General features: G+C 37.1%; 1 protein-coding gene across 4 annotated transcripts in view; it reads right to left on the reverse strand.

The window, feature by feature from the left end:
- cacna2d3a (calcium channel, voltage-dependent, alpha 2/delta subunit 3a) overlaps positions 1–13,581 on the reverse strand; it is a 64,931-nt gene that overhangs the window by 38,315 nt on the left and 13,035 nt on the right. For all 4 annotated transcript variants that reach the window (XR_013326110.1, XM_077715345.1, XM_077715337.1 and 1 more), the window contains exons 4-7: positions 10,045–10,104; positions 3,056–3,218; positions 536–667; positions 24–235 (exon numbers count right to left, since the gene is read on the reverse strand). Coding sequence is in view for 3 of the 4 variants with exons in the window: in XM_077715345.1 (XP_077571471.1) it covers positions 24–235; positions 536–667; positions 3,056–3,218; positions 10,045–10,104 (567 nt within the window). In the remaining variant the exon portion in view is untranslated. The remainder of the gene's footprint in view (positions 1–23; positions 236–535; positions 668–3,055; positions 3,219–10,044; positions 10,105–13,581) is intronic.

A 13,581-nucleotide genomic window follows, 5' to 3' on the forward strand; every position in this document is an offset into this window, starting at 1 on the left:
CATATACCGTTTTGTAAACTTACAGCAATGATATTGAAGAAGTCGTCATCGCCTAGAGTGTCAAGTATGGAAGAGACAGTTTGTCTTGCAATGGTCAGTCTGAGGCCTTTCATGCTTCCACTGACATCAACCAGAATCACCACATCTTTTGGTGAGGTAGCAGCCTGGATGTACCACTTCCTGTTGCGGCAGTCAAAAGCAATAACTCCGTGCTCATCTGGTTTCCATTTAACCCCTTGAAAAGAGACAATACGTCAATATCATTGAGATAATTTCTTATAAAAGCGACAAATAACCCATTCAATACGCTCTTATTTCTGAGTTTTATTATGTTATTGGCAGCTTATTTGTATATTATTGGCCTCAGGTAAAGTGATAGAAGGAGAAGGAGTTTGCCGTTTTAAAAAAAAAAATCACGTTTTCTGTTCATGCTGCTTCTTGTTGGGGTCAATATCAGGTTGATAGTCAGAAAGGTGGTGAAAATCCAAGAGATAACAACTAGCTAAAAGCCAATGAACTAATAAAATACACTAACCTGGATACTGTCTGAAAAAACCTTTGGCACTGCCAAAGTACTGCCATATGAGGGAAGGGTCTCTCTCAAAATTATCCACAAAGACTTTATTCAAGGCTTCCGACCAGTAGACTCCATTAACGATGGCAGCATCTATTGATACATGGTGGGAGAAGGAATAGGGTCAGCGTTAGAAAGAAAAACATCATTTGAGTAGAAAATTGAATAAACGTGTAGATTAAGACGAGACTGTGATTTTGTGTTTTCAGTCAAACTGCTGTACAATGCACACTCTGGTATTGAGCACATGTTGCCAAATAATTTGCATTTTAATGAGAAAATGATGACTATTGCCTTGCACTACCAACACATGGGTACACCTCACAATAAAAGTCTAACAAACACAAACTAGATGAGTGTATGGATGCAATATTTTGTTTGCTGAACTGTCTGACTAACATACTATATTTTCTGGACTATAAATCACACTTTTTTCAGTTTATACTTTAGGTGCGACTATAATGTTAAAATATCGAACTGTATTAGTTTAAATTTTATTTTACAGGCTAAGAGGAAGACATTGGCCACAGTTAGAACATTCTAAACTAAAATTTCAACACATTGCTCTGATTAGTCATCAGTAGATTTACTGGGTCAGTGTTGGAAAATGTGTGTAGGAAATTTGACAGTTTGTGGAGACGCGTTTTCTACAATTGCTGTTCAATGACAGCAAGCCACAAAATTCTAAAATAAATAATAAGCGAAGGAAGCTTACATTAGCACTAGAAATGTATGATGTGTGACTGTAAGCAAAGTAGCAGGCTGTGAAAAGATGCCAAGTTTGGTAACTATTAAATTCCTTGAGATCTGCTCTTTTGTTGATGAAGTACACTATAACTCATGAATGTGTTAAGCTTCTTGGCTAAGATAAATGTAGGACGGCATAATACTATTCTACTATATAATAATATAATAGCTAGGATTCCCCCGAAAAGGCAACGTGTTTTGTATAGTAATAGCTTACTGCGACTTATATTTTCTTTTTTTCATATGATGGTATTTTAACTCATTGTCGAAAAATACAGCAAAAATATAACATGAATACTAAACTCTTGAAACATCGGAGCGAGGGCAAGGATTGCACAGAGATTTAGCGAATGTAAAGGGGGAGATTGGATTAAGAAAGATGAACATGTAGTGCATTCATCAAAAAAGATATGCAAAAGCCCAATATGTAGAGGGAAAAAAAATTAATGAAGTGGGCGTAGAGGTGGGCAAATACATTACTAATACACAGAAATAGGAAACGGAGAAGGAAAAGCTGATAAGACGTTCTTCATTGTTGCTTGTACAGTCATCATTGTTGTGCTGTGATAACTCATGCCAATAAGCCATGAAAGATTTATTTTTTTTGGACGCAAGCATGATATGCACCACCAAGCTACCTCTTTTAAATGGAGGGAAGACATATTTGGATTGGATCCATTTACACGTCAGTATCCCTGCAGTTTGACTTTGTACAGTCCCCCACGATTGTATCAGAAATACATAAACAGGGGCATATACTCACAAGGAGAGAATTCAACTTCTTTTATAAATTTAAGGTTTAAATTGTTTTGCTACGCTATAGTGAAGAACATTTACTCTGTAATTTTCTCCCTGTCACAAAATCTCACGCATAATGCAACAGGATAAGAAGTCCATAACCAAAAGACTTTGGAATCAAGAACAAGTCAGCAGCCCTGACTTCAAAGCACAGGCGCTTAAACGAAAGCATTCTAAGAATCATTCTTTCCACTAATCCAAGCCTCTTAGTCTTTTTTTTTTTCAAAAGGGTGAGTTGTTGCCCACCAAACAAGTTCCCTGCAGTCCTAGCAAATACATCCACATTCTCACTGACAGCGAACAAAGCCCATGGATTTAAAAACTCTCCAAGCTCTACTCCTCTCTGTCTGTGCACCATTCTATTCATTTGCCAGTAAATCAAATGATGATTACATTTTCTCCTTGCATTAGCCTGCCAGTCTCGCTCTCATAGAATTTTCATTCAGTTCCTTTCCATTTCATTCAATATCGTTCCGTCACTCTCATTTGATTTTTCCTCCCATCACCAAGCAATAATTAAACTGTTCCTTGGACCTTCCATCAGTCAGACTTAACCTACTTTTTCTCTTTTACTCGCCCCTCAATATAATTCTGCCTTAGGTAGCTGACATAAACCCAAGCGACATGTAGTCCGTCCACTAAGCACTCTTTCTGACTTCACTTCTCTGACTGTGTAAATGAGGAACTAGACAAGTGTCTGACTCTGATAATTATTTAATTTACACTTATTTTCTCAAAAGTACACTTTGCAAATCTGGAAAGTTTTCAGAAATCAACCTTCTATTTATAGGAATTATCAGTACAATTGTTTTCTCTGGAGCAAAAATGCTATGTAAAGCTTTTCCTATTGTGAAACGTAAAACAAATTCTATTTGTCTGTATACAATGTAAGTAGAACCCTGCTATTTCTTGTGGTTTGTGAGTTGGCAAACATACCCTTGTTGTACATGTTAGTGGGCACCTGGACCACGCTGAGGCTTACGTTGACTGACAAGTTGTTAAAGTGGTCATTGGGTTGTAGAATGAATTCTCCTCCCAACTCGACATTGTTCCCCTCGTCATCCACTTCATTGATCAGCACTGCATTGAAGTACTCATACTGTATGCAAGAGAGAGAGAGAGATCAATGGTGAAGTATGATTTGGAAACAGGTAAATATGTTTAAAATGTGCAATCACTTAACAGGGCAACAATCAGAGAATGGCTTAATCAAAGAGAATTAGTACAGACACTGGTTTAATCCTAATCTAGACATCCCAGACATAAACGATGGAAGTGTGATTAAAATCTGAGTTAGACATTTCTCACCGCCTTACTCTTTTCCTCTTAAAAAGCTGCATGTGAATCCCTGTCTTTGCTGTATTTTTAGTGCTACGTGTACTGGAAAGACTATTAAAAAATGATGGCACTAGATAAATATAGCACACAGGCTCCCTACTTCCCCAAAGCCAGGATAACACCCTTCGCTGAGGGGTAAGCAGAACACTCAGATTGGAACTCTTCAGTTAGTGGGATAAGAAAAACATTGCCCAAGAGGAAAAAAAAACAAACCAAAAAAAGACAATTATTGCAAAATGTATAGTTTTAGGCCTAAGCAAGCAGCATTGTCAGGTTAAATTAACACTTAAACGACCCATACGTGTAAAATTGAGTGCAAATGGTTGTTTTTCATTAGGTGCCATACAATTGACTGACAATTTAAGTAACCCATTTCTTGGACAATGATTTTTGGGACAGGATCAGTCCCATATTCCTTTTGAGGAGGACCAATAAAGATGATGACTACATGATTCATTTTCCACATTAATGCATGTTCTAAATGGATAAAAAAGGAATTCAATAGTGCAACACAACCATTAATGTAATAATGGTTTATGAAGTTGGCTGTGATTAAATCTATATTACGGATTTCGAGGTGTATACTTTACATTAGACAAACAAAGGCCACCAATTGTCGGATGTGCTGATGAATCATTTTCATTTTTATTGAACGCAATTGTTGTCACCTTAGGTCAAGGGCTTCTTCTCCTATTATTGTATCGATTGCTTTCCGTTCTCTTCCTATGCTGTAGACTACACTTATTGCGCAAGAGTATACTTGAGCAAAGAAGACGACTTTGTGAGGTTAAAATACATCTGCCCAGGTTGTAGCATGTTAAACAAAAAGTTAAAAAATTAAATAAAAAGATACTTAGTTTGTTAACAGCTACAAGTGAAAACACAATCCATGTTAGTCCAGTGTATCTTGGTGGAATACAATCATTCACAAGAAAGTTCATTTCGAACATTCATCTTCTGATAATTAAAACCCATTGGGACTTTAAACTATCCGAGAATGTACAGCGGACCTGAGAAAAAAAGAAATACAACAAAGAGAGCTTAATGAGGGTGTTAATAGACTTATTTAAATTCACAGCACAAGGGGCTTAATTTTGATTAAAATTGCACCCATTAGCATGGGAGTTTCAGCAGTTTTGTAGCTTATGTGGGTGTGTAAATCTGTGCGCATACATCTGCGCGAGCTCCTGCGTATGTGCGTGCGTGTGTGTGGGTGTCTGTGTTCAGTAAATTATGCAATCCAGTCGTACAGTCACTGAAGAAGTGCCCAGTGCCACTAATGCAGTCCCTGATCACAGCGTTAACAACCCGATTTTTATGCCAAAAGACCACATATGCACCATCAGCACCCACTCAGTGTGGGCCAAAGAGAAGACGAGAGGCTGAGGAGGTGAAAGAGCAAATAAATAGTAGAGTATATCATGGTTACCTGCTTCAACAAATACATTTTTTGCCATACATTATGCAAAGTTCTGAGTCACATCACATGGGAACTTTTTAGGCTTGCCCAAAAGATTCTGGCAACTTTTAAACCTTTTAATTGATTCATAAATATGAGAAGAGAAAGTGGGTAGGCATTATTTAGCTGGTAAAAGTTAATTCAGAGTTCAAAGACAAAAAAAATTCTCATTGGCTCATATAGGAAATTCACATATTTCATGCTGAGACTTTATATAAACATTAAACTGTTTTCTGTTGGTTTCCCGAAGAAGAAAAAATACAGCCATGAGGAGTGAAGAGATAGGGCACAAAAAAGAACCGTGACGCCTCAACCCTCTGGTGTTCACTTTCAACTTTCATCACTCCCCGAGTGGAGAAATAAGACTGGAAAACAACTAGGGGCACCAATACAGGTAATTTTGGGTAAACACAACATTGTAAGAAATGACCTAAGGGGAAGCCACGATGGTTCAGCAAGTTTTAAGCTCAAGTCCCTTCTTTACGGAAGAGGGCGTATGAGACTGTGGAAAGATCATGCAAAGTGAAACTAGTTTTATTATTATTTTCTTCTCCCCAAAACATTTCGTTCTTGCACAATCTCTATTTCAACATCTACTGTATTTTAAGATGGTTGACGAAAATGATTCCAATTGTATAGGCCCGGGAATGCCTTGGGATCCTCCTGGAATACCTGGGGAAAAGGAATTCTGGGCGTCCCTACTGAAGCTGTTACCCTGGCCAGGGGAAAAGGGATTGATGAATAATAATACACTTCTAACGTCTTAAGTCTATTGTCTGGACTCCCCAAAGTCTTGGTTTTGGCTTTTTATTGGTCTAGCCGGCCTGATTACCTCTTTCCATTTTCAAAAAAAAATGTTTGAGCTCAAAAAGATATTACCTTCACCGTGTTGCCACATAATGTAAATTTGTCCAGGATTTTCGGAATCGCAAGGGATGGCATGGGACACAAACATTAAACTAAGGGATTCTGATTTTCATCATCAATTATATTTTAGGGTTAGCACTCTTATGTGAACTTTTTTCTTAATTCAGGTATTCCAATTAGTGGGGCTAAATAGTCCTTTTGTGTACACAGCAAATATTGATTTAAAAGGAGGACAGTGTTGGACCAGATTTTTTTTAAAGGCAATGATAGATCGGCAAACACCAATGCTGGCTGGCTTTTTTCAGATCCTGCAGATTTAGTTGCCAATTTGAGCGTAACAACATATACTGTAACTATATCTGATTACCAAAAGGAGCAAAATAGGATGGTTTTAGTTTATAAAACGCAAACCGTTGAAGTATGTCATGTATTTTTTTTAAAAGTCTTTACGGTTTTCATATGTAATCAAATGCAGTGATTGTGGACTGTGATGTATGTTATTGACAGTGAGGCTTGGAGATGATGTTTCTGAAGATAAAGGTAATGAGTGCTTCTGGAATTTGTGTGTATTAATTTGGTATTAGTTGTGTCTTGTATCACTTACTGTGAGATTCATTGAAGTCCATTCCCTTTCACTGAATTATATGTAAAAATAAGATGTTGTGGCATACTGATACTGAGATTGGGAATGGTAACAAATAGATCTTGTTACACCAAAGTACTGGAAATGTCATTATTACTCATCATCACCGTCTTTCAGCTGCCCATGTTCTGTACACAGGAAATTAGTAATGAACTTAATTAGAGGATAATTATCTTTGCAGATGCTCTCTCGAGTAAACATTGAACTGTGAAGAGGAGCTGCTCTTGAAACTGGGTATGTCAGGCAAAGATATAACTCCCCTGTATAGTAAAGGTAAATAGTTGTAATTTTAACATAGTATGAGAGTATATTTAGTGGATGATAACAAGGCTTGAGAAAAAAGTCAAGTCATCATATTGGTAACACAAAACATACCCATTGGAATGAATGATAATACAGTTATACATATGCACACTTGAAATCAGGATGTTTAGATGGTAAACACATCGCAGGATGTGCGATATCTTTATTATTAGAAGCTATTAATCATGAAAAATGTCCTTTCTCTTAATAAGAGCTTTAGTCTCCCTCTCACTCTCTCCATCTCTCTCTCTCTGCCAAAAACAACTTCTTAATGCTGCCTTGCTCCATACAAACGAGGGGTGACAGCTGCTTATTAAGTGATTCTATGATCTGGGATACTTTGTGTGCTGCAATTATGTACTTCATTTTGGCCTCCTTTGGTGGGACAGGCTAAGTTCAGCACACAGAAAACAACAAAATACCACAAGAGACTATGAATTCAAAGAGCAGAATGCAAAAACTCAATCATTTTCATATAAATTGTAAGCATCTCAACAGGTCAGTGAAGCAGAAGATGAACTTATTATGCAGGCATCAACACAGGGCAAATAGCATGTTTTGATAACATTTGGGCAAATCTACAGGCAAGTGTTTTTTTCTTTTCTTACACTCCTTTGGTAATATCCTGAACAGTATCAAGTGGACTAGGTTGATAAAAACTGAAGTTTGCCTCCCATCCCAGCACCGTGGGGGGCTAGTATATTTTCAAGAGGCAGCATTTAGGCTTTCCAATTGGTAGTTTGTCTCTATGCTCCATGGATGGACTTCATTGGCTACAGAGGGCATGGGAGACTGCTCTGTGCTTTCCTATTTACAGTGCATGAGCATTGCGGGTAAAAGAGCGAGGGAGGAAAATCGGAGCAGATTACCCTGCCAATTTCTCTTGGAAGCAGAACAGCTCTGGAATGGATAGATAAGGAAATTCCGAGCAAACCCCTGCCAGCCAAATATGTATCCAATAGCCAAAAAAATAAAACACACACACAAATACACTCTGAATAGTGATGGAGGAGGTTTGACCCTAAAGGGTGGATGGGTATTTTTAACCCAGCTGGTGATAATTACCATGTATTCACCATACTCTGTAATAAAAAGCAATATCAGAAATACCACCAACCAAGCTGTGTGACAGTCACGGTTGTATCTAAACATATTCAGTCAAAGTTGAGGGATTTTGATCAGAAGATTTCAAAAATCTTTTCTCAACTGATGACTTGCAAAGTCTTTTGAACTCTTAAGTAATTAAGTGCTATACATGAAATCTTGAGTTGATATGAGAGTATAGCAAGAATTTCTATCCAAAGGATATACCTATATGGGTTGTCTATGGAAATTTCCATCCATTCAAGTTCAACCATTTGAATGGATCAGTTCTACCTTTAAAATTCAGCACTGTGTAAAATGGCCCAGGATTACAATTATACACTAACTACTGTATATTAGTATGTAGCATTAATATACTAATGGTGGAACTAATTTATTGCTTAATTCTGTTGCTAGTTTTCATCAGGATCATTCATCAAATTGAAGCTAGCCAGAGTGGTGTGTTTTATTAAAAGTTGGATTCTATCGATTTATAATACAAAGACACACTAGACTACCTCAGTTATGTGTAATGAGTAATGGCTTATCGCCACAAATTAAATTCCAATTCAGGTGGTGGGTATAGATTAGCTATACTCAATGCCAAATTTAAAACCCGAAGTGTGTAAACACTATTGATTGTACCAGAACGATCGAGAACTGGACAAAACTCGGGCAATTCATAAAATGTGCAGCGTTGTGTGAAATGCATAGGGAGCTCAATGGATCTTCTTAGGCACATTAAACAGCAGCATGGTGTGACTACAAGGATAGAGGTGTCTGTCCTAACTAGCAAACATCCTGTTTCACATTCATTTTCAACAACTCACAAAGTCATTTATTATTAGTATTGTTTTTTATAAATGCTCCATGCAGAGTACAAGAATAACAGATAATATAACATTTATTTGTAAAGATATACAGCTTTGATGCATCATGAGGAAATATTAGGGATTCAAATAATTCCTTCACACCTTGGAGCCTAGGTATAAAATACAAAAAGAATCTTGGATTGAAAGCAGTCACTTTCCGATGATACAGTAATACGTCGACAAACCAGTGCCCCAACATACGAGGAATTTGATATACGGGTAAAATTCTGAGCAAATATTTACCTTGAGATATGAGACAAATTTTGAGATACGAGCAGTGTAGACGGCCAATTCGCCAGACCGTGAGAAGCTGCTTTATGATTTCACCGCACTGTGTCTCACGCCGCAACATAGAGCATAGCAGGAGCAAAAATAACAGGGCACTGAGTCTGAGTCCTTAAAGAGCTGACACTAACACAAGTTTACTGTAGCAGGCAAATGAGATTTTACCCAGACTTCCGAAGTTGTTGAGTATCAAATACTTCCAAGTCAGCTTTGCATCACATTCCTATTTAAACCCTTAGATTCTTGCTGTGTCTCCTCCTACTTTTATAAACTCCCTACTGAGAAGAGCAAAGTCAAGTGAAGAAATGAAAAAATTATTTCATCTACCTCTCCAAAATATAAACCAAAATTGCACTCTAAAAATTAAAGGTTCTCAAACTGATGGGAATGGAAGAAGGAATGATTTGGATATTCTTGAAAATGGTTACGTTAGAGATGTAAAACTACTCATAATTTTTACTTGTGAATATTCCATCAACATGCAATGTTGCAATTTAATTTAATCCCCAACACAAAAATAAATGAATTCCTCCTACGTGTATATTTCAGTCTCAAGAACTATTAGTAAAGAACACGGAAAAAAACAGACAATCCGGAAATAATTTGCATACGAATGAGTCTAAATACTTAAAACAACAGTTAGAAAATTTAGAATTGGGTTTCCACAGAGGCTCTTAAATGTAATAACATCAAAACTGAATAAACAGCCACATTTTCCTAACGCAATCGGATTAAACCCCCGCATTGTGAAAGTATGTTAGAGCAGAATGTCTTCCACAAGATCACATATGTCAGCTTTTCCATACTTACTGTACTTCTGAAACAGCAACAATAGTCAAAAGGAGAAAGAAATATATGAAAACTTGCAGCAGCAATACTTCTTATGCTGCAGGGCATTTGAGGTTTCAAAACACTGCAGTTCCAAAGTAGTTTTTACATTTTACATGTTAATCATCAGTATAGCAAATCGCTGCCATTGTATTAATGGAGTTCAATGATACTTTGACCACTACATTTAAAACAATTTACTGTCCAGATAAGTTGTTAAGTGTCATCAGAGAACTGTCATTCTTACCTGCAGTTCTGGATCTTCCTCGTGCTCCAGGTGAGCTTCTTCTGCAGCCACTACAAGTCTCTGTGGAGGGAGAAGATGAGAGTTTTAAAGCTGAATGCAGGAGACTAGAAAACAAATCAGACAAAAATAAAGAAAGGCAACAATGTATTGGTAGAAAAAAAATTCTCTGAATATTATTTTCTTGTCTGATAATAGACAGATAATAACAGACTCGGTGGGCACTGTAAGTAGGTAGTACTTTTTATTACTCTTTTGACTTCAGGTCCCTTTGCCATGTTGGCTATCATTTAACGACATCTTAACAATGTACAAAAAGCAAATCTACTCAACTGCTTGTGCTAAATCAATACTGAAAGCCCTGGGGACAAACCCAAAGCAGACAGACATTTGGCTAGCTTGTGAAAAGAAGTTATTTTCCTAAATGGTTTGGCAGCAGAGTTTAATAGCTAAATCAGAGTCAGTGAGCACCATAAAAACAAACTCAATCATCACTTAGTGCTGTTTTACACATGTCCTCTCTTCGTCAACTCTCAAACTACCATCGGCTTCGAGCTGCTAATGACTATTTATGAGGAACTGAGGGATTATACACGCACACACACACACACACACACACACACACACTGCCCATGGTTCACAGCTGGCTGTGGTGACTGTGAGTTTCAGTAATGTTATGCACTTTCATTTCACATTTCCATCCAAATGGCGCCATAAGAAAAACTTCCTCAATTGCCTATATTCACCTGCTCCTGTGTTCTATCGCTCTCTGACTGATCTGGGGAGCAAATATGCTTATCAAATGATGGCCAATACACCTGCCGACTGCATCTTGTCGCAAATTTTCCATACATTTGGTGCAAAAGGGATCTTTTATACATCTTTTCCTGTGTTTCTGGCACTTTTTGAGTATAATTCCTCTATTTGAAACTCGCATATCCACATTTAACACAAATCAAATGATCAGAAAGAGGCTTTTAAGTATCTGCCTACAGCCAGGAAACAATGCCTATGGAACAAATCAAAATAAGGACATTTGAGTGAAGAAAGGATAAGGATGAATTAGAAAGTCACTCTCTTTAAAGGTCTGAACACTTAGCTTCGCACATTCAACAAAATGTCAGACGCCACCTGTGAAGTGGCTGTCAATAGATATACTACACAAGATTTTTGTATGAGTGGGTGGTCATGATAAAAGCAGGTGGGCTTGAGTGTCGGCGTTCTCATTTGGAACGTTCTGAGATATTAGCCTATTCGATGATTCTCGATTCTGCAGACATTTTTTCAAATGTCACTGTGTACGTACTTCACAGTATGGAACACCAGTTTTGAATAATTTTCAATACTGAAATTAACAGTCTGTTATCTGTCCTTTTGGAAATATTGGAATTATCATTGTTGTCTTTTTTTGTTACTTAGGAAGCAAAAATGTACAAGGCAATAGGAAATTAAGTGTGGAAAGGGTAGGAAGAAAATAAATAAGTAGTGTTATTAATTAATTTTAGGTATAGATTAAAACAAACGTTCAAGGGCTGGTGAAACTGATCCCAGACAACTATGGGCAGTGGGTGGGAGACACCCAGAATTGGTTCCCAGGCAATCGCAAGGAACAATGAGCTAAACAACCATTCACGCTCACACTCTTACCTATGGAAATCTCAATCTTCAACCACCCTACCATGCATGTTTAAGATGTGGGAGAAAATCAGATTACCTTGCAATTATTTTCCCTTCAATGACGCACATTCCCTATTCTCATTTCAATAGGTCTCGTTCCAAAGCAGAGTAAATTTCTCTGACATTTTGCACTAATCTAGTGCCTTTGATTTTCTGAAAACCTGCGATTATTTTTCCTGGCTAAATGATTTTGATTGTTTACATGTGAAATTCAAACGAGACCCTTGTTCCAGCCGTCAACTTGATTGGCTTATTGTTCTCTTCTACTACTGAAAGAATGGTAAAAAGCAATCCAACCACAAACCACATCGTCGCGTTGATCTTTTGACATATGTTTGTCCAAAATCAAGGATTGAATCAAAGGAATCAAGCAAGAGCGAACTACACGGTGTCATCTCAGATAAACCGGTCAAAGGGAATGAGAGCAGCAATTATTATTGCCAAAGATCCAAATGGGGAGTTGCAGCCTCAACAAAATGGAGAGTGTTCAATGACACCTTACTTGCTGTGCTTAGCTCATTGACATGGGCTCAGCGCCAAACAGACAAAGCATGCCGGAGATAGAAACAAAGGGAATGTGAAAGGGACACAGCATACCTGCAATTCATTACAGGCTTTTATGTTAAATGTTACACTCCCTTCTAGCACTGCCTTCTTTGTTTTAAGAGGTGGACTTTAACACATCAATAATGATTGATTCATTACATTGTTTCAATTCATTGTTGAGTTTTGAAAAATAACATTTTAAATACAAGTGAAGTTAAAAACAAGGAAACTTTAAACAACACATGATTACGTGACTTGCCTCAATATGTACATTGTGCACTTCGATTAGTCATTAAATGGCCCTAATCTTTCAATAGACATTAAATACCCATGTTTTTTGGAAATAGTTCTAAAACATTTCTCAATAGTTAATACGGCTATTTCCCATTTTTTTTAAAAAAATGATTCTCAGACTGTAAAAATTGTCATTGTTTACTATAAATGTCCTGCCCTGCACCATGAGAAAATTACGAGATAAGTTCTTTATCTTCGTCCAGGAATCCAGAGTTCTTTAGGCTTCATAAACTAAGGCTGCATAAATAAGACAAAAATATGTGCTGTGCACTCATACTACAAGTATGCTTACTTTTACTGGGCAAACAAGTACAGAAAGCAACCAAATTAAACTTTTCAAATGTTACCCTGCAGGTTCTCATACAGCCATTTCTATTAGAAATGGTATTAACTATTTTTGTGACTGCTGTGGTAATTTAAAGAACATAGAACATAAAATTAAATTTGAAGTAATATGTGCTTTATTTTTCACATTTTGCTATGGACAGCGCCCGTGCTCACTACACTACCGGAGTGACTGCTGCAAGTAAAACGATATCAGCTGGTAATGACTGATTGAAGAGAAACGTGCTATTCCAGAAATGTGCTAAAACTAAACCTTTTGAAGTGCTTATGTATTAACTGACTTCAAAGAGTGTTACAACGCTTCTATTGTAATTTGGAATGCACACAACCAACGTGACCATGTGTTTGTAGGCAAATATTTTTTTTAATATGCATATTAGGTCCAGGTTTTGTTTGTTTGATTGATTGAAGTAGGCCACCTTTTATATAATGGACAAATGGTTTGTATGATAATCAGAAAGCATATGCCATGTTATCAAATGCACAAACTGATTACCTTGGAGGAATTAAAAAAAAAACTCAAATTCAACAAACAAAACAAACACACAAACAGTCTGGTACAAACATAACAGCTAACAATTTGAGCTTTGTCATACCTTTACACACTGTTAAATCAAAACTATTAAAGTCACAGTTAGATCAAACACATTGTTTCATCTAAGCACACTTTAAAAGAAC

This window comes from Stigmatopora nigra, chromosome 1, assembly GCF_051989575.1.
Source record: "Stigmatopora nigra isolate UIUO_SnigA chromosome 1, RoL_Snig_1.1, whole genome shotgun sequence".
Classification (NCBI taxonomy): Eukaryota; Metazoa; Chordata; class Actinopteri; order Syngnathiformes; family Syngnathidae; genus Stigmatopora; species Stigmatopora nigra.